The sequence below is a fragment of the Cebus imitator genome, unplaced genomic scaffold (assembly GCF_001604975.1).
Source record: "Cebus imitator isolate Cc_AM_T3 unplaced genomic scaffold, Cebus_imitator-1.0 Scaffold203, whole genome shotgun sequence".
Taxonomy (NCBI): domain Eukaryota; kingdom Metazoa; phylum Chordata; class Mammalia; order Primates; family Cebidae; genus Cebus; species Cebus imitator.
In genome coordinates, this window is record NW_016107518.1 from 652453 (window position 1) to 671309 (window position 18857).

At 51.7% G+C, this 18857-nt stretch overlaps 1 protein-coding gene and 1 long non-coding RNA gene across 4 annotated transcripts; one reads left to right on the plus strand and one right to left on the minus strand.

Annotated features, from left to right (window-relative positions):
* The first annotated feature begins 475 nt into the window (after positions 1–475).
* Positions 476–18588, plus strand: CYP11A1 (cytochrome P450 family 11 subfamily A member 1). 3 transcript variants are annotated; one of them, XM_017548004.2, is made up of 9 exons: positions 476–982; positions 7996–8151; positions 11314–11513; positions 12554–12757; positions 13397–13557; positions 16662–16828; positions 17074–17152; positions 17621–17818; positions 18245–18588. In XM_017548004.2, the coding sequence occupies exons 1-9, from the start codon at positions 714–716 to the stop codon at positions 18374–18376; spliced, it is 1566 nt and encodes a 521-aa protein (XP_017403493.1). In that variant the 5' UTR covers positions 476–713; the 3' UTR covers positions 18377–18588. The 3 variants fall into 3 exon arrangements, with proteins under 3 accessions (XP_017403493.1, XP_037601456.1, XP_017403495.1); XM_037745528.1 differs by lacking the exon at positions 17074–17152 and having other exon boundaries at positions 13397–13546; XM_017548006.2 differs by lacking the exons at positions 16662–16828; positions 17074–17152.
* LOC119474028 lies at positions 14956–15765 on the minus strand. Its single transcript, XR_005203320.1, has 3 exons — positions 15533–15765; positions 15248–15301; positions 14956–15083 (listed from the first exon to the last, which is right to left on the minus strand). It is a non-coding gene; the product is annotated as an uncharacterized LOC119474028 (long non-coding RNA).
* Positions 18589–18857: the final 269 nt, after the last annotated feature.

Genomic DNA, 18857 nt, shown 5'->3' on the forward strand with positions numbered 1-18857 from the left:
CATAAGATTATAATACTGTATTTTTACGGTACCATTTCTGTGTTTAGCTATGTTTTAAAAAATACTTGTGTTATAATTGCCCACAGTATTCAGCACAGTACATGCTGCACATGTTTGTAGTCTAGGAGTGATAGGCTATCCCATGTAGCCTAGGTATATAGTAGGCTATGACATCCAGGCTTGTGTCAGTGAACTCTGTGATGTTCACACCGCAATGAAACAGCCTAAGGATGCATTTCTCAGAACATATCCCAGTTGTTCAACGATGTGTGTCTATACAGTGGGGCCACAACTAAGATGTATGTTGTTCCAAACTGGCTCTGACCTTCTCTTGGGCCCCCCAAACACGGGTTGTCTGCAATCTTGACCAAAGGCTGCCAGGGCATGCACTCTGCTGCAGGGGCCAGTAGGAGGCCCCAGCTCAGGTGAAGTCACAGGCAGATATTTCAGGAGTCTGCTGGGGCTGGCCCTGAGGGCAGAGACAGAGGGCCTCCCTGGCTGCAGAAATTCCAGACTGAACCTTTATACTGAGTAAGGGAGGAGCTGTGTGTGGGCTGGAGCCGGCAGGATGAGGAAGGGCGTGGAAGTTTTATCAGCCTCTGGTGTGGCCTTGAGATGGTAGTTATAATCTTGGCCCTGGTGTCCCAGGCCCACAGTCATCCTGGGAGTCCCTGTTAGAGTGAAGCAGGTACAGTCACAGCTGTGGGGACAGCATGCTGGCCAAAGGTCTTCCCCCACGCTCAGTCCTGGTCAAAGGCTGCCAAACCTTTCTGAGTGCCCTCAGGGAGGGGCTGGGGCGTCCCAGGGTGCCCACCGCCAAGGTAGCTGGACTCTCCACTCGCAGTCCTCGCCCCTTTAATGAGATCCCCTCTCCTGGTGACAATGGCTGGCTAAACCTGTACCATTTCTGGAAAGAGTTGGGCACACACAAAATCCACCTTCACCAAGTCCAGAATTTCCAGAAGTATGGCCCCATTTACAGGTAAGTCTGGCAGAGGGTGGGAGCTGATGGGACAGGGAGGAGGAGGGGCCCAGACAGCCCCGCTGAGCTCCCCACTCCCCAAATAGGCTGTTCTCCGCTTTCAAACTCCTGTCCAACTTCTCTCTTTTTTTTTTATTGGTAATACAATACAGAAATATATCGGGGATATTTCAAAATTCAACATTTCAATCTGTGAATGTCTTAATCAAGTACCCTAAACCAGGCATCCACTTTTGAAACAATTGGTGGCAAGACCACCAGCCATCTGCAGGGAAGATCTTTAACGGGTCCAAACCCTAGATCTAGCACGGCGCGGGGGCTCACACCCGTAATCCCGGCACGTCGGGAGGCCGAGGCAGGCGGATCACTTGAGGTTAGGGGTTCGGGACCAGCGTGGCCAACATGCTGAAACCCTGTCTTTACTAAAAATACAGAAATTAGCCGGGAGTGGTGGCGGACGCCTGTAATCCCAGCTACTCGGGAGGCTGAGGCAGGAGGCTCGCTTGAACCCGGGAGACGGAGGTTGCAGTGACCAAGATCGCGCCATTGCACTCCAGCCTGGGCAACAGAGCGCGACTCAGTCTCAAACAAAACAAAACAACTCCTTGGTCTGGGGAAGGGCCACTGCTACGTTTCGAACTCCTGGCCCTGGAGCTGTCAGCCCAGGCAGCGAGTTTTAAAAACGGGGGGAGGGCGAGTGATTTGCAGTTCAGAGCACAGAGTGAAAAGGTCGCAGCGTGGTCAAGTTTGGCGCCAGCGACAACCCCAGCTTTCCTCCCAGCGCGCGCCGCCGCCGCCGGAGCCGGGGCCGGGCGATTCCGGCCTTGGGTCCGCCCTGGCGTCGCCCCCGGCCCGCTCCTGCGCTCTGCGCTAGCCGCTCATCTCCGCCTCACCTCGGTGGCCGCCCCAGCCCATCCGCCCCCGGGTGGGCCAGCGTTTACCTCAGGGCGAGCTCGAGGCGCTCGGTCCCTGCCGGTTCCTAGGTCCCCGTCACTCTGCCGCCAAGTTCCCCTGCACGGACTCCGTGCGCTTTGAGGTGTTACCGGGGCGCTGGGACGCTAGCTCCGCGGTTCCTGCCAGGAGGCAGCGGCAGAGCAGGGAGCGTTTCTCCGGCCGGACTGCGCCGGTGCTGCATCCCTGGCCCACCTCGGCTGGCTTCGGCTGGCCTCCGCCCTTGCTCGCGGCGCTCACTCGAGCTCACCCGAGCCTACCCGAGCTTACCCGAGCCCACTCGAGCTGACCCAAGCCTACCCGAGCTCACCCGAGCCTATCCGAGCTCACCCGAGCCCACCCGAGCTCACCCGAGCCCACCCAAGCTGACCCAAGCCCACCCGAGCTCACCCGAGCCTACCCGAGCTCTCCCGAGCCCACTCGAGCTGACCCAAACCCACCCGAGCTGACCCGAGCTGACCCGAGCCCGCCCGCGCCAACAGTGGGGCACTACCGTGACGACTGGGGCGGCCTGCCCTCTCCTGTCCAACATCTGATCTTACTTCTCAGGCCTGGGATGGTGGCAGGTAAAAGGGAAAGTATTCCCGGTTCCCAGGCCTGAGGCCTGAACCTTCCGCAGATCCCACTCCCTCTGAAACTCTGAGAGAGAGGTGATTACTAAGTGCCTGCCTACATCCGTGATCCTCCGACACCTTGCAAGCGTTTGTTATCCCCAAGGTCAGAGGAGACTGAGGCTCAGAGAGGTCACCCAGCGAGATTCCCGTCCTGCTGGGGAGCTGACCTTGCCCTCGGCCCTGGGGCTCTGGAGCCCCTGAGTTTGTCCCTGCCCTTTCCCAAGAATCTGCCTGGCTTCCTGCTAGGAGGGAAGGCCCTTTTTTGGTCTTTGGGTCTCTAAGCCCCCAGGGCCTGTGGCTTTTTTTTTTTTTTTTTTCTTTTCCTTTTTTGGCGTCTTGCTCTGTCGCCCAGGCTGGAGTGCAGTGGCGCGATTTCGGCTCACCGCAACCTCTGCCTCCCGAGTTCAAGCGATTCTCCTGCCTCAGTCTCCTGACTAGCTGGGAATACAGGCGTGCGCCACCAGGCCCAGCTAAATTTTTTTGTATTTTTAGTAGAGACGGAGTTTCACCATGTTGGCTAGGCTGGTCTTGAACTCCTGACCTCCTGATCCACCCTCCTTGGCCTCCCAAAGTGCTGGGATTACAGGCATGAACCACTGCGCCTGGCGGGCCTGTGGCTTTTTCCTGGAAAAACTGCTAAAGCTGGTTTCCACGGTGGGGAACCTTCAAGCCACCCCTGAGTTCTTTGCTAAGAGTCTGGTTGAGAGGGAAGGGAGGTGGTGTAGTGGTTTGGGGCTGGGAGGGGAGACCAGGAGGGATAGTGCATTTTCGTTTAAATGAAAGGTCTTTACAACTCAGAGCATTCTAATGGGTCAGTCACGAAGGGGACAGAGGGGTATAATGAGTTGGCGGGTTTGATGGCTGGGCTGGGGTGGGAGGGAGGACAGGCTAGTTTGTGTTGGGGCTTCAGCTGCTCCCTCCCTCCCTGCCTCCCTCCCTCCCTCTGTCATAACTCCTTTAAAGTCCAAACTGCCCCTTTTGATAGCTGGTTGGTGGCAAGAGCTTCCCCTACCCCACACCCCACCTCATTCAGGATTGAGTGCTGGGCTTGGGAGGTTGCTCCCTTCTGGGTCTCCTCTTCCTCCCCGCTCTCCTAGGCCTGTTGGTGCCTCTGTCCCGTGCTCACTTCACATAGGTCTCTAGCTACTTCCTCCTCTCTTCCCTTTTCACCACTTCCTAGACCCCCTGTAGCAACTCCTTCTTTTATACAGCCCCTGCGTTACCGGTGGGGGGTGTCCAGGTTCTTGGCATCTTGAACAAAGAATAGGACAAAATGCACAAACAAAGCAAGGAAAGAATGAAGGGATTTATTGAAAATAAAGTACACTCCACAGCGTGGGGGTGGGCCAAACGCAGGGGCTCAAGGGTCCCATTACAGAACGGCGGGGAATTTACCCCCTAGAGAATTCCACTGGCTACTTGAGGTATGCCTTATGTAAATGGAGAGGATGAAGTATTCAAGCTACAAAGTCATACGCCCTGTGGAGAGGATATTTCCTGTTAGAGCTGCAGTGTGAATTGGCCATATGTTCCCTGCCTCCAGACCCTATTTTCCTGCCTTACCTTTCTGTTTTCTCAGTCACTTCCATCTGAATCTTGTAACATGTCCCTGTAGTTGGTGTTATTACTTCCCCATTTTACAGATGGGGAAACCGAGGCCTAGTGAGAAGGGTCTTGTCAATGTTACACAACTCAGGAGAGCAAAGCCACGGTGGGAACCAGAATTGTCTGACTTCCAGCTGTGTGTATCATTGTACTTGAACTTACAGCTAATAAACAATAAACTTCTGAATAAATGTGAGGAATTTAAAATATAACTTTTGTGGGGTTTTTTCTAACACAAAGGCTGTTCTTGTTTTATATAGAGCGATTTAGAAAATGGAAAATTTAGAAAAATGAAAAATTGAAGTCAGGTACAATCAATTCCAATAACATTTAAGTATCATTAAGAACGTGACTATACGACCGGGCTCAGTGGCTCATGCCTGTAATCCCAGCACTTTGGGAGGCCGAGGCGAGTGGATCACCTGAGGTCAGGAGTTCAAGATCGGCCTGACCAACATGGAGAAACCACATCTCTACTAAAAATACAAAATTAGCTGGTCGTGGTGGCTCATGCCTGTAATCCCAGCTACTAGGGAGGCTGAGGCAGGAGAATTGCTTGAACTTGGGTGGCTGAGGTTGCGGTGAGCTGAGATTGTGCCATTGCACTCCAGCCTGGGCAATAAGAGCGAAACTCTGTCTCAAAAAAATAAAGAAAGAAAGAAAAAGAATATGAAAATACTATATATGACACTTGTGCTGTGTTGTCCCACAATAATATATCAAGGACTTCTTTCCTCATTTCTCTCTCTAATATAAAATTATTTTTCTTAATTTAAGAGGAAGTGCTGTTTAGTGTCCTCAGACTTTTCTGGGGATAGATCCCATTTCGTTTATTTGTATCGTCTTCCTTTTTCTTGATCTATCTTATATTTATTTTTCTTTTTTGAAACAGGGTCTTGCTCGGTCTCCCAGGCTGGAGTACAGCTGTGCCATCATAGCTCACTGTAGCCTTGAACTCCAGGGCTCAAACGATCCTCCCCCTCTTTCCTCAGCTTCCCAAAGCACTGGGATTGCAGGTGTGAGCCACTATGCCTGGCCTGGAATATAATTATAAAAAACAGCATGGTAGTCCACAGTATAGATTTTTTTTCCCACCAGTTCTTTAAAGTGAATGTACAACCTACTTTTGACTTTTTTCTGTTAGACGTGATGCTGCAATGGACATCCTCATCCATCAGACATCGTTGTTGATGTCAGATCATTGCCTTGGGCTAGATTCACAGAAGTGGAATTGATCATGATAACAGCAGTTCAAGGGCTTGGCTGAGCTGGGGATATGGAGCTAGTTAGTGCAAAGACACGTGGTAGCTGGAAAAACACTGAGGGGATTTTTTTTGGGAGGCCACAGAACAAGTGAAGGCCTGAGACTCATCAAAGTAGGTCCAGGCTTTCTGGCTCAGTGGTTAAGGCAGCACAATGAGAGGAGAGAGAGAGAGAACGCGCGCACACACGAGCGCCCTTGGCTTGTATCTGTATGTTTTTATACTTTGCCTAAAAATATATCTTAAATTAACTTTCTTAGACAAAAGGGAGAGGCAAGCAAGAAGTTATTGGCAAGACCAGCTCCTAATACCTCAACGTGGGTTTAAGATCTCTCAAAGTCATTGAGTGGTCGGTGAAAAAGAAAGAGAGACAAGGAAAAAGTTTTCCTTAAAGCTGGGCCCAGGGAAGACACCACGTAATGCTGCTCCGTGGATGCCTGACATTCCCCTGAAAACCTCAGTTTTTTTATTGTGCTCTTTCAATGGGGGGAAGGGGGGAGCGAGGTTACGCAAAGTTTCAGTGATAATTATACAAAAGGAATACATTTGCAAAAACTGGTGTACAAAAATCACAACGTGGTATTATAAAAGCAGAACAATGTAAAGATAACTTTCTGTGTGTCAGCACAGAAATCACACACCTTAGCAAGAATAGAGGTTAAACATAAACTTATGATTATCAGCAAGAACATATTGGGCTCACAGCTGCAGAGGGAACAGGATCTGACACAGGACAACCAGCCTGACCACAAAAACTGCAAGAGGAGGGGGCTCCCTGCCGGCCTGGAGGAGCAGTGGGAGAAGAAAGACTTTTACATCCTTCTCTTCACCACAGAGACAGACGCCTCTCATGCATCGTTTATAGGCTCTCCATAAGGGTCGCATTCCTTTTCCAGGGCCATAATCAATATGCCTTTTCTGGGAAGGAATCCAGGTAATAAACCTCTCCATTACACGTCCGTTTATAGGCCCTCTGCAGCGAGACCCTCATGACGCGCTGTCATCTCTCTCCGGCAGTCAAGATACGTGGTTAGTCCTTTTCACAGAGTTCCTGTTTTTACCAGAACAGTTCAGCAGATCCAAAGTTACAAGTCACATCTCAGCAGGGCCAAAGTTACAAGTCACATCTCAGCATTTCACATTGTCCTTCATTTTCTCAAATATAATCGATACAGCAAGTAACACAAAGCAAATAACTCCTTTCGGGGAAACCAAATTCTAAGATAATTTACAGGTTAAAAATCAACAACAATTTCTTCTCATTTCGGATAGCTTGGGTTTTGCCAATTCTTCCAGAAGCTTGGGGTTGCTCAGTCACCACAGAGGGGTTCAGAGTATTCCCAACAAGAAGTGGAATTTCCTGTTGTTTTGTAGTAGTTGTATTTTTATTTCTCATTTTTTTGCTTAAATAATCGAATTGATTTTCTGGCAGCTCTGGAAACTAGAAGTCAGAGATCAAGGTTTTGGGTGAGTTGCTTGCTCTCTTCTGAGGCCTCTCTCCTTGGAGTTAGATGCCGTCTTCTCTCCATGTGTTGACGTGGTCTTTCCTCCATGTGTATCCATGTCCTCTTCTCTTCGTGGAAGAACACCAGTCATGTCTAATAGTTGTATTTGGCCAGGCACGGTGGCTCACTCCTGCTGTCCCAGCACTTTGGGAGGCTGAGGTGGGAGGATCTCTTGAGCCCAGGAGTTTGAGACCAGCCTGGGAAACATGGCAAAATCTCATCTATACAAAAAATACAAAAATTAGCAAGGCATGGTGGTGGGTGCCTACAGTCCCAGTTACTTGGGGGAGCTGAGGTGAGAGGATCGCTGGAGCCTGGGAGGTCAGGGCTGCGGTGAGCCGTGATCACACCACTGCACTCCAGCCTGGGTAACAGAGACTCTGCCTCAAAACAATGACAAAAACCCAGTTGTATTTAATAGAGACTGTCTGCAAAGCGATTTGCAAACCCTTCCTCCCTGCCTGTAGGCTGGGGCCTGATGTTTTACTGAAGTTTTATTTTAATAGAGACAAAGTATGTTGTCGGGTGGCCTCTGACTCTTAGGGGCAGGGTGGCCACTCCCAGGATTTCAGTTGTAGAGTCTGGCAGGGATTTGGCCTGGAATATGGCCTACCTTGCAAGCTATAGACTCACTCTAGCCGTGACATGAAAGTGTGCCATGGTTCTGAGCTCTGTGGACGGGTGAGAAGCGGCGGCTGCTGTGGAGTGAACACAGGAAGAGTGTGCGTGGAGCAAAGGACTTGCTGGTCCATGGACGGCTCTGGGGTGGGCTTTGGGCTGGCCCTGGGGATGTGCTGTAGGACAGTAGCAACAGTGATCATAAAGCTGTCACTTGTAGAATGTTTATCAAAGGTCACATCCATACACTTGCTATCATCTTGTCCTTCAGCAACGCTGTGACACAGGTGGTGTTTGTCTTTATTTTATAGAAAAGGAAACTGAGACTCAGAGGGGTTAAGGGCCTTGGCTCAGGCCCTACAGTCAGCAAGTTGTGGAACTGTGAGGCAGCTCTGCTGAGCCTGTATCCACAGCTCTGCTTGGATCCATCCATCACCCTCTCTCCCCTACCCCTCCAGGGAGAAGCTCGGCAATGTGGAGTCGGTTTATGTCATCGACCCTGAAGATGTGGCTCTTCTCTTTAAGTTCGAGGGCCCCAGCCCGGAACGATTCCTCATCCCGCCCTGGGTCGCCTATCACGAGTATTACCAGAGACCAGTAGGAGTCTTGTTGAAGTGAGTCCTGGGCCATCTCCCAGGGTCTGGAGGGAGGTGGTGGGGAGCTGTGGAGAGGACAGAGGCTAGGGGTGAGGGGCTGAGGCCAGGCTTCCCCTGTGCCTCCTAGCAGGGCCTCTAGGTGAATATCCGCCATTATCTTGCCTCCCTAAAACAAATGATAATGATGATGATGATGATGATGAATTGCTCCGCCAGCCTTCAGGGAAATGGTCATACTAAAGATCCTAATGAATAATTAAAGAGCTGACAAAGTTCTCAATGATTGGCTTGCTTACTGAGTCCCACCTTTCTGAGCACCCTTGATGCGTCAGGACTTGTTCCAGGAGCTGGGAATACAGTGACAAATAGAGCAGGGACCTGCCACTGTGAGTCCCATACAGGCTAAAGGGGCAGTGAGGCATTTGCCCTACATGGGGACAGATCAGTGTTTTTAACTGTAGTGGATACCGTTTTCTACCAAATTGTTCATCAATTTTTTTTTTTTTTTTTTTTTTTGAGACAGAGTTTCACTTTTGTTGCCCAGGCTAGAGTGCAATGATGCAATGCTGGCTCACTGTAACCTCTGCCTCCGGGGTTCAAGTGATTCTCCTGCCTCAGCCTCCCGAGTAGCTGGGATTACAGGCATGTGCCACTATGCCCGTCTAATTTTTTGTATTTTTAATAGAGACAGGATTTCTCCATGTTGGTCAGGCTGGCCTCGAGCTCCCAACCTTAGGTGATCCTCCTGCCTCTGCCTCCCTGGGAGACTAGGCGTGAGCCACTGTGCCTGACCCATCAATTTATTTTTATTTTTTTATTTTGAGATGGGGTTTACTGTGTCACCCAGGCTAGAGTACAGTGGTTCAATCATGGCTCACCGCAGCCTCTGCCTCCCCGGCTCAGGTGATCCTCCCACCTCAGCCTCCCACACCCAGCGTGTCACCACACCCAGCCAGGTTTTACATTTTTAGTACACATGGGATTTCGCCATTTGCCCAGGCTGGTCTTGAACTCCTGGGCTCAAGTGATCCTCCCGCTTTGGCCTCCCAAAGCGCTAGGATTATAGGCATGAGCCACCACACTCAGTCCATCAAAAATGTAAAATGTGGATGGGTGCACACACCCGTAAAATGTGGGGTGGGGTGCAGTAGCTCATGCCTGTAATCCCAGCACTTTGGGAGGCCAAGGAGGACAGATTGCTTGAGCTTAGGAGTTCAAGACCACCCTGGGCCACACAGTAAGAGCCCATCTCTACAAAAAATAAAAAATTAGCTGGATGTGGTGACATGTGCCTGTGGTCCCAGCTATTTGCGAGGCTGAGGCCAGAGACTTGCTGGAGCTCAGGAAGCAGAGATTGCTGTAAGCAGAGATCACACTACTGCACTTTTGAAACAGATCCTGTCTCAAAAGAAAAAAGGTAAAATGCAACCATATCAAGTGTTGAGGCTACAGAACAGCTGGAGCTCTCATCTGTTGCTGGTGGGAGTGTAAACTGGAGCCACTACTTTGGAAAATGACTGGACATTTTGACTTCAGGGATATATTCCAAAGAATATCCCTGATTTGAGGGATGTGTAATAGAATGTTTGCAGTAGTACTGTTCATGATATTAAAAACCAGAAAGCTACTTAAATGCCCAATAGGTTTGTAAGTGAGTGAACTGTAGTACACACCAGTCAAAATGAAGGGTCTCGGTGTCCCACAGCAATATGGATGATACTTAGAACGATACAACTAAGTGGAAAAAGCAAGTCTGACAAAGCATGACAGTTTTTTATTTTATTTTATTTTTTTTGAGATGGAGTCTCGCTCTGTCAAGTGTGTTGGAGTGCAATGGCATGGTATCAGCTCACTGCAACCTCCACCTCCCTGGTTCAAGTGATTCTTCTGACTCAGCCTCCTGAGTAGCTGGGATAACAGGCGCCCACCACCACACCCAGCTAAATTTTGTGTTTTTAATAGAGACAGCGTTTCACCAGGTTAGCCAGGCTGGTCTCAAACTCCTGACCTCAGGTGATCCACCTGCCTTGACCTCCCCAAGTGCTGGGATTATAGGCGTGAGCCACTGTCCCTGGCCAACAGCTTTTTAAAAGAAGTTAAAAACAAGTATATATTTTATAATAGTAACTTTTAGGAATAAATGGAGATCAGATCAAATTAGACACAGACAGGAGCAAGGGATTGTGGTGGGTGGTCTCCTTAGAAGCGAACCAAGGATGTGAAAGGACCAGTGTAAGTTACTGTCAAGTTCCTAGTTTTCGTGGTGGGTGGTAAGTTTACGATAACATTCTTACCAAGTCACGAAGAGGATTTTGCATGGATTGATTTTCAAGAGTGTGCCATGGCCCGGCGCGGTGGCTCGTCCTTATAATCCCAGCACTTTGGGAGGCCGAGGTGGGCAGATCACAAGGTGAGGAGATCGAGACCATCCTGGCTAACATGGCGAAACCCCGTCTCTACTAAAAATAAAAAACAAAAAATTAGCCAGGCATGTAGTCTCAGCTACTCGGGAGGCTGAGGCAGGAGAATCACTTTAACCTGAAAGGTGGAGTTTGCAGTGAGCTGAGATCACATCACTGCACTCCAGCCTGGGCGACAGAGCGAGACTCTGTCTTAAAAAAAAAAAAAAAAAGGAATGTACCATGAATTGAGGTTTATTAGGACCAACCCAGTTCTGGACACCTGAGGTCCTCCAACAGAAGGGAATAATGGGATGTGTAGGGGGTGCAGAAGACGAGAAGCTGGTCAATTTCGTTTGTGCAAGAGTCAGAAAATGTTATACGGGGGGGACCTGGAGTGTCAAAGGTGAGCGTCAGCCAGGAGAAAGTGGGGGGTGGGAGGGTGGCATGAAAGGCCTGCCTGCAGCTGAGGCAAAGAGCCTGAAAGTTACGCAAAGAGTTCTGAGAATGTCCGTTCCCCGCTCTCAGCGGAGCTGGTAGAGGGGAGTTGGGTTTTGTTCCCCTTCACTTTCTTTTTTCCTTTCTCTTCTCCCAGCCAGGCAGAGCAGGGAGGAGGTGAGAGGCAGAGGGCACTGGGAGAGGTGAGGGCAGGGGCCCTGGTGGGAATGCTGGATGCTGTGAGCTGTGACTCAGCTTCCTGGGAAAACTGAGTCAGTCCCCTCTGTGTTCGCCAGGCCTGGGGTCTGTGACTATGAGAGCTTATGGGCCCATGTTTTCGCAGGAAGTCGGCAGCCTGGAAGAGAGACCGACTGGCCCTGAACCAGGAGGTGATGGTTCCAGAGACCACCAAGAACTTTGTTCCCCTGTTGGATGCAGTGTCTCGGGACTTTGTCAGTGTCCTGCACAGGCGCATCAAGAAGGCGGGCTCTGGAAATTTCTCAGGGGATATCAGTGATGACCTGTTCCGATTTGCCTTTGAGTGTAAGGGGCTTGCACCCGGCTTGCAGTGGGCATGGGGGTGGGTGTTCACTCTCTTACCTTCAGGTTCAGCACCGACCTTGCAGAGGTACTGAGATTGGCTTCTGGGATGAGCTTCTGACCACACCCTCCATTGCCAGCTACCCAGACGCAATTTAAGACCACCCTTGGCAACAGAGTGAGACCCCTCGCTCTGGGGTTCCCTCACCTGGCATTCTCTCTCATCTGGCATTTGTGCTGTAGGAGCAATGGTCCCCAACATACAGGACGCTATTGCCACCATCCTCCAAATCCAGAGCTTGGCTTGGCCCTTCATTCTGCAAGTCTCCACCTCCCGGGACATAGACCTCTGAAGTCGGATAGGGTAGAGGAGAGTTCAGTGGTTCATCTGAGGTGGGCATTGAAGAATCTGTAGGAGTTATCTAGATGGGGTAAGGAAGTCAGGCAGTAGAGGTAGAGGGAACAGCACATGTAAAGGCCCCATGGCTTGATGAAGATCGTGTGGTCACAGCAAGAAACTGAGGTACCCAGAGCTTTGTATGAAAACAGTATTCAAATTCCTCACCTGATAGGTGGGGAGAACTTGAGGCTGTTGTAACTTCTTAGGTCCAGCAAGACTAGGTCCGGGATGGTTAATTATCCAGGGCCTTATGACCCTCAGCCTCCTTTCTGATCTGTTTCAGGAAGTATTTAGCCAATTCAGCCAATTACAGATGAGGAATTTCTCCTGGTGGAAGTATGGTCAGAGCAGTTGCATCCTGGGCTAGGCCCTCTCCTAGCTGTGCCAGAGACCTTGCTTCCCACCTTTCAGGTCTTCCACATGCCCTTCTGCGGAACCTACGTGGTTTCCAGAGGCCAGCTTTCTCAGCCTTGCATCTTAGCCCTTTAGGACTCAGGCCTCAATTTCTTTACTGAAGGAGGCTGAGGGTAGGGGCAAGAGACGCTTCATGCTGAGGGAGATGAGGGTGGAGGAGTCCCTGTGGGTTGTGGCTCTCAGATGGCCCTGCTGGAAGTGGCTTCTCGGCCTCTGCCTCTCCCTGCAGCCATCACTAATGTCATTTTTGGGGAGCGCCAGGGGATGCTGGAGGAGGTAGTGGACCCCGAGGCCCAGCAGTTCATCAATGCCATCTACCAGATGTTCCACACCAGCGCCCCCATGCTCAACCTCCCCCCAGACCTGTTCCGTCTGTTTAGGACCAAGATCTGGAAGGACCATGTGGCCGCGTGGGACACGATTTTCAATAAAGGTGAGGGCTCCTCGGGCAGCGCTCTCCTCCTGGGAGCCCCAGGCCTCAGCCAGCCCCTTTGTCCCAAGCTATGTCAATGAGCGCTGACTTGACATGCAGGCAACGCACATGGTGGTGGGCAGGCGTGGGTGTCAGGAAGGCCCTGGGACCCCTGGAAATGGCAGGCGGAAGGCTGGCTGGCTGTTGGGGATTATTAGATTTTTCTGGAAAAAGAAGAGCGAAGACGGCTGTGATCTTCAAAGGAGCTCATGCTCCCCAGAGGGTGGAGGGCCGGTGTCTGAGCCATGGCTGTGCTGGATGACAGGGACTTGGGGAAGGGTGGGTGGAGTAGGCTGGTCAGGATATGGCAGAGTCAGATCCCACCTCTGCCCTTTATGCCTACGTGACCTTGGGCAAGTGACTATCTCTCTCTGCATCTGTTATCTGTGAAATGGGGATGATGTCATATATCCCAAGAATTCAATGACAAAACAGGTCTGAAGGGCTTAGTACAGAGTAAGTGCTCAGTAAAACGGCAGCATAAGAAGCACAGGGCTCCAGAATCCCCAGGCCCTTGGTGCCACCTCTCACCACAGACTGCCCTCCTTCCTGCCCACCTGCAGGGAACCTCACTCTTTTTTCTTTCCCCCTGACCCACAGCTGAGGCATACACCCAGAACTTCACCCGGGAATTGAGACAGAAAGGAAAGGTTGACCACAATTACCGTGGCATCCTCTATAGACTCCTGGGAGACAGCAGGCTGCCCTTCGAGGACATCAAGGCCAACGTCACGGAGATGCTGGCAGGAGGTGTGGACACGGTGAGGTGGCTGTAGGGGCAGCACCTTGTTCCCCCTGTGCCCACGTGCCCCTCTTTGTCTAAAACCCTGTTGCCACGGGGGCCCTACCCATGTAGGATATGTCTCCCTCCCCACTGCTATTTCTTAAGTGCTAATCTCTTAGGAAGGTGAGGTCAAAGTCAAGTCACCCTGGGCATGATTTGAAGCCGATCAGCCATTTTTCTTTGCCTGTGAGAGAGGAGTGGCCAGGCATGGTGGCAAGGCCCAGGCTCCAAGCGGAGTCTCTATAGGAGGAGATCCCCTCTGGATGCTCACTCCGTCAGAGCTCTGCTGATGGAGGCCAACACCCCCAGCTCCTGGGGGAGAACACGCTCACTCAAATCCGGGGAAGCAGGCAGGAGCCTGGAAACACTGGGAGGCCGGGGCATTTGCTGTGGGCTCTGCCGTCCAGGGTCTTTTTGCTGTCCTCCCTCCTCCCCCTTCCAGCCCCCAGTACCCTACGCTGCCCCCAAGGCCCAGAGGCATCCCTTGTGCTCCCTCCACAGCAGCATGGCACCCCAGAAACATCTTTTTCTGGATGTTAAGAATGATTAGTCCTGTGTGATATCCCATTTTCCAATTTTAAAAGTTTTTATTATACTTTAAGTTCTGGGGTACATGTGCAGAACATGCAGGATTGTTACATAGGTATACACATGCCATGGTGGTTTGCTGCATCCATCCCCCTGTCATCTACATTAGGTATTTCTCCTAATGCTATCCCTCCCCAATCCTCCCACCTCCTGCTATCCCTCCCCTAGACCCCTACCCCCATCCCCGACAGGATGATGTTCCCCTCCCTATGTCTGTGTGTTCCCATTGTTCAATACCCACTTGTGAAATTTTTAAAGCTTCCGCATGCTAATGTGGTGGTGGAGTTGTTTAGTATTTACTGACTAGTTAAGGCTTAGGCACTGGGCTGTAAAAGGGAAGAATACAATGTCCTCACATGGCTCAGAGGGGAGGGGTGTCCTGGCTTGCTAGGGCCGCTGTAACCAAATCCCACAGACTGGGGGGCTTAAACGACAGACATTTATTTTCTCACAGTTCTGGAGGCTGGATGTCCAAGGTCGAGGTGTTGGCAGGGTTGGTGCATTCTAAGGCGTCTCTCCTTGGCTTGTAGATGGCCGTCTTCTCCCTCTCGCTCGCTTGGGCTTCCCTCTGTGTCTGTGTCAGAATCATCTCAGTTCATGAAGACACTAGTCAGTCAGGATTGGATTGTGATCCTCCTCGAGGACTTCATTTTACTTTAAAATCCTTAAAGGTTCTATCTCCAAAGACAGTCACATTCTGAGGTTCTGAGGTTAGGACTTCAACAGATGAATTTTGGGAGGGGCTATACCATTCAGCTTGTGACAGGGAGGCCGCGATGCCAACGGAGGGGTGGCACCCTGCAATGACGGAGGCAAGCGGCCTCCACTGGACAAGCCGAGATGTGGAGACTGACTCACATGGCTGTGAAGGACACAGAGAAGGCTCCACAGAGGGCCTAAAATTCTTGCAGGCTGCTGCCAGGAGGAGAGAGGAGAAATAGCGTTTCAGGAGCAGGGAGAAGCACATGTCAAGCCCCTTGGGTGAATCACTTTCATCCCAGGTATTAGATCTGTGTAACACTCTGATAAAGGGGTTTTGGTCCCTGGGACCAGGCTGCAGATGGAGGCTCTGAGCATACCTTAAACATAGTTCATTGTCTATTATGCAGAAGAGATCTTCAAAAATCACTCACCTGCACCAAAGAAATGATTACTGTGAGGTAACATTTATTAAGCACATGCTGTACGGCTGGCAGGGTTCTAAGCTGTTTACATATGTTACCTCATTTAATACTCACAAACAACCCTCTAAGGTATGTTACCATCATCCCCCGTTTTCAGATGAGGAAGCTGGAGCACAGAGAGGTTAAATAACTTGGTCAAGGTCACACAGCTAGTAACATAGCTTATCAAATCCCAAGTACCTCTCTACGGCAGACCTTGGCAGTACTGAGATGAAAACACACATATGGTTGGAGTCTGGCAGAGGGAGCACATCCTTGCTTCTTAGGAGGGGAAGGGAATTCCAGGAAGAGGACCTAGCATGGGGAAGACTTCAGGGCTTTGGGGGCTGTGTGCCACTCCATGTGGCTGGAACATTAGGTGCGTGTTGGAGAGAAGTGGGGAGTGGGGGATGGGGGAGCAGCAGGCAGGTGTTGAGGGGCCCTGTGGCTCAGGCCTGAGACTCTGCATTTCATCTGGAGGCTCTGGGGAGCCAGGCAAGGATTTTAAGCTGAGAAGGAGCTGTGTGACAGCTTGTCATTGTTGCCCCTGCCAGGAGGAGAGAGGAGGGTGTCTAAGTCCCTTGGACAAAATATGATCCTTGGTAAGATAATGTGTCAGCAACCCATGTCCTAGTCCCCAGGAGGGAGGGATGCTCCAGGCTAGGGTCCCAAACGGGCCTGGTTTGTCATCATTGAGGAATTTGATGAGGGTCACTCAGATTTCTGGCGAAGGGCTAGTGGTCACAACCTCTGGCTTATATTGAGATTAGCTGATTAATTTCAACACACACCACACACCAATTGCAACACTGATAGGAAACATCTGGCCGGTCCAGTTTCAGCATCTTTGAGCCTTACTTGAAGCCATGCTGTTACAGGCGAATGCTAAGGTTTTGGGAAGTTCTATTGGAGAGAGGGGTGGCTGTTTAACAAGGCATTTCAAAAGGAATAACATTCATTCTGAAGTGCAATCATGACAGAAGGATTTGGCCTCTAAGGGCCTCTGGAATTCTTTGGAAGAAGGCGTTGGCTGTGTAGCTGACACTGTACTGGCTGGGGAGATGGGTGGGTTTTTGGCAACATGAGGGATGAGGGCAGGGACAAGTGCTGCCCCAAGCATTCCTGCCTGGCCAGCAAGAAAGGCTTGTTGGACATTTCCTGTTTAAACAATGGAATGTGTTTTGCTTTTGCAGAGGATAGTCTTGGAGACTGGGATGGGGTGGGGGAAGGAGAGGTTCTTGGAAATGAAAATTTAGCATGAAGTCAAGGACCTCAAGGAGCCCTGGAGTGACAGGCCCTCTGGTCTTCTGTACGCCCTACTCCCCACCAGACATCCATGACCCTGCAGTGGCACTTGTACGAGATGGCACGCAACCTGAAGGTGCAGGATATGCTGCGGGCAGAGGTTTTGGCCGCCCGGCGCCAGGCCCAGGGCGACACGGCCACAATGCTGCAGCTGGTGCCACTCCTGAAAGCCAGCATCAAGGAGACTCTGAGGCAAGCCCACAACCACCCATACCACCCCCAACTGCAGTCCCTGGGCAAGGCCAGGGAAGTGACTGGGGCAAGGGGTTAGGAGGATGGGCTGGTGGAGGAGGTTGGAAGCAGGAAGGGAAAAGTCTGGAGGAGAAAGGAAATAGAACCAGGGCCCTACTCTGGCATGAGTGCCATGCAGGGTGTGGGGCTCGGGGGCTGCGACCAGCCTTCGGGGCCATCAGCTTCTGAGTGCCCTTCTCCTGCAGACTCCACCCCATCTCCGTGACCCTGCAGAGATATCTTGTAAATGATCTGGTTCTTCGAGATTACATGATTCCTGCCAAGGTAGGTGCAGCCAGCGGGCTGCAGGCTCTGCCAGTCAGAGAGGGCTGGAGCAGGCTGCAATTGCAAACAGAGGGTGGCGCTGGGGCCCTGGTGGGGCCCTTGATGGCAGCAGTCTCAGTCTGAGTGAAGGGCAGAGGTGGTGGGCCTGGTGGGCGGTGACCTCTAGGATGTTATTGGAAACCAGGGTTAAGTGGAAGACTTCACGTTTTGCCTGGGTCTGAGGAAAGGGTGGAACGATCACCCTAGCCTTGTGTCTTCTGCCGTCCCCATTTGGTGGGTAAGGATCATAGAGGGATGGGGCCTTGTTCGAGGCTGCACAGTGGGCAGAATGTCCTGCCCTGGAGAGCTGGGCAGCTATTCTGGGGAGTGGGAGTGGTGGTGAGAGGGCAGGGGACTGGGGAAGGGGGTGTTGTGCTCAGGGCTGTGGGGAGGCAGGGCCTACTCAGGCCTCTGATCACCTTGCCCCAGACACTGGTGCAGGTGTCCCTCTATGCTCTGGGCCGAGAGCCCACCTTCTTCTTCGACCCGGAAAATTTTGACCCAACTCGATGGCTGAGCAAAGATAAGAACGTCACTCACTTCCGGAACTTGGGCTTTGGCTGGGGTGTGCGGCAGTGTCTGGGACGGCGGATCGCCGAGCTGGAGATGACCATCTTCCTCATCAATGTGAGTCAAGCTGGGGACATCTGGGCACCCTGGGCTGGCCCTGGCCCCAATGACGGCACCAACCTTCCTTCTCCTATCTGTCCAAAGCCCAAGGAGGTCAGGGCTGGGGCACATCTACCTGCAGTTACTTGCTCTGACTCTCTCCCACAATTCCTGGCTGCCCCTCTTTGAGGCTCAACCACTCAGCACCCACTGTTGCCCATGGTGGTGATGGGATGGGACAGGGCTGAGGTGTATAGAGGAGTTACGGTCTAGGCCTAAATTGAGGGAACGGAGCGCTAGGGTGCATTATCGGCACTGTGCAGGGTTACACGAGGACCGCTCCTCACATCACACTTCACGGGCACTGCCTATGGGCGAGTGGGCCTGGCCAGGGAGACAGATCCTCCTCTGCACCCCCCCAAACATACCATCGGCCTTTCTCAGATGCTGGAGAACTTCAGAGTTGAAATCCAACATCTCAGTGATGTAGGCACCACATTCAACCTCATCCTGATGCCTGAAAAGCCCATCTCCTTCACCTTCTGGCCCTTTAACCAGGAAGCAACCCAGGAGTGATCAGCAAGGATGGCCTGCAGCCGTGTGGGAGGAAACCCCAGGGGGTGGGGCCCACAGGGTCTCTGCATCTTCAGTCCTCTGTCCTCAGCCCTGCTCCTTTCTGCCCAGCCTGCTGAGCAGGTAGGGTGGGATCTCAGTGGTCACCTTCCTCAGCTCAGCTGGGCCGCTCCTCTTCACCCACCCCATGGAGACAATAAACAGTGAACCGTGTAGTGTCTTTCGTTCTGTCAGACTCATTAGGTGCTCATCACTCCCATGGAGGTGCTCCCTGGGTTAAAGCAGGATCTGGGGCATGCTCGGGGGACCCAGGCAGCCACACTGGAAGCCACCTCTGCTGGTACCCACTCATCCATGGCAGCTCGGGAGCCAGCAGGACCAACTCCAGGCTACCCAGGGCAAGGGGTGAGGCAGAGTGGGGTGGAGGAGGGGAGGGACTGCCACTGTGCCAGGAGCTACAGAAGCGTCAGGGAGAGGGACAAAG

Coding starts and splice junctions, on each gene's coding strand:
- CYP11A1 (XM_017548004.2), top strand. CDS start 714: ATGCTGGCCAAAGGTCTTCCCCCACGCTCAGTCCTGGTCAAAGGCTGC. Junction 12,758..13,396: donor GGACACGATTTTCAATAAAG/GTGAGGGCTCCT, acceptor CCTGACCCACAG/CTGAGGCATACACCCAGAAC. Junction 16,829..17,073: donor AGCATCAAGGAGACTCTGAG/GCAAGCCCACAA, acceptor CTTCTCCTGCAG/ACTCCACCCCATCTCCGTGA.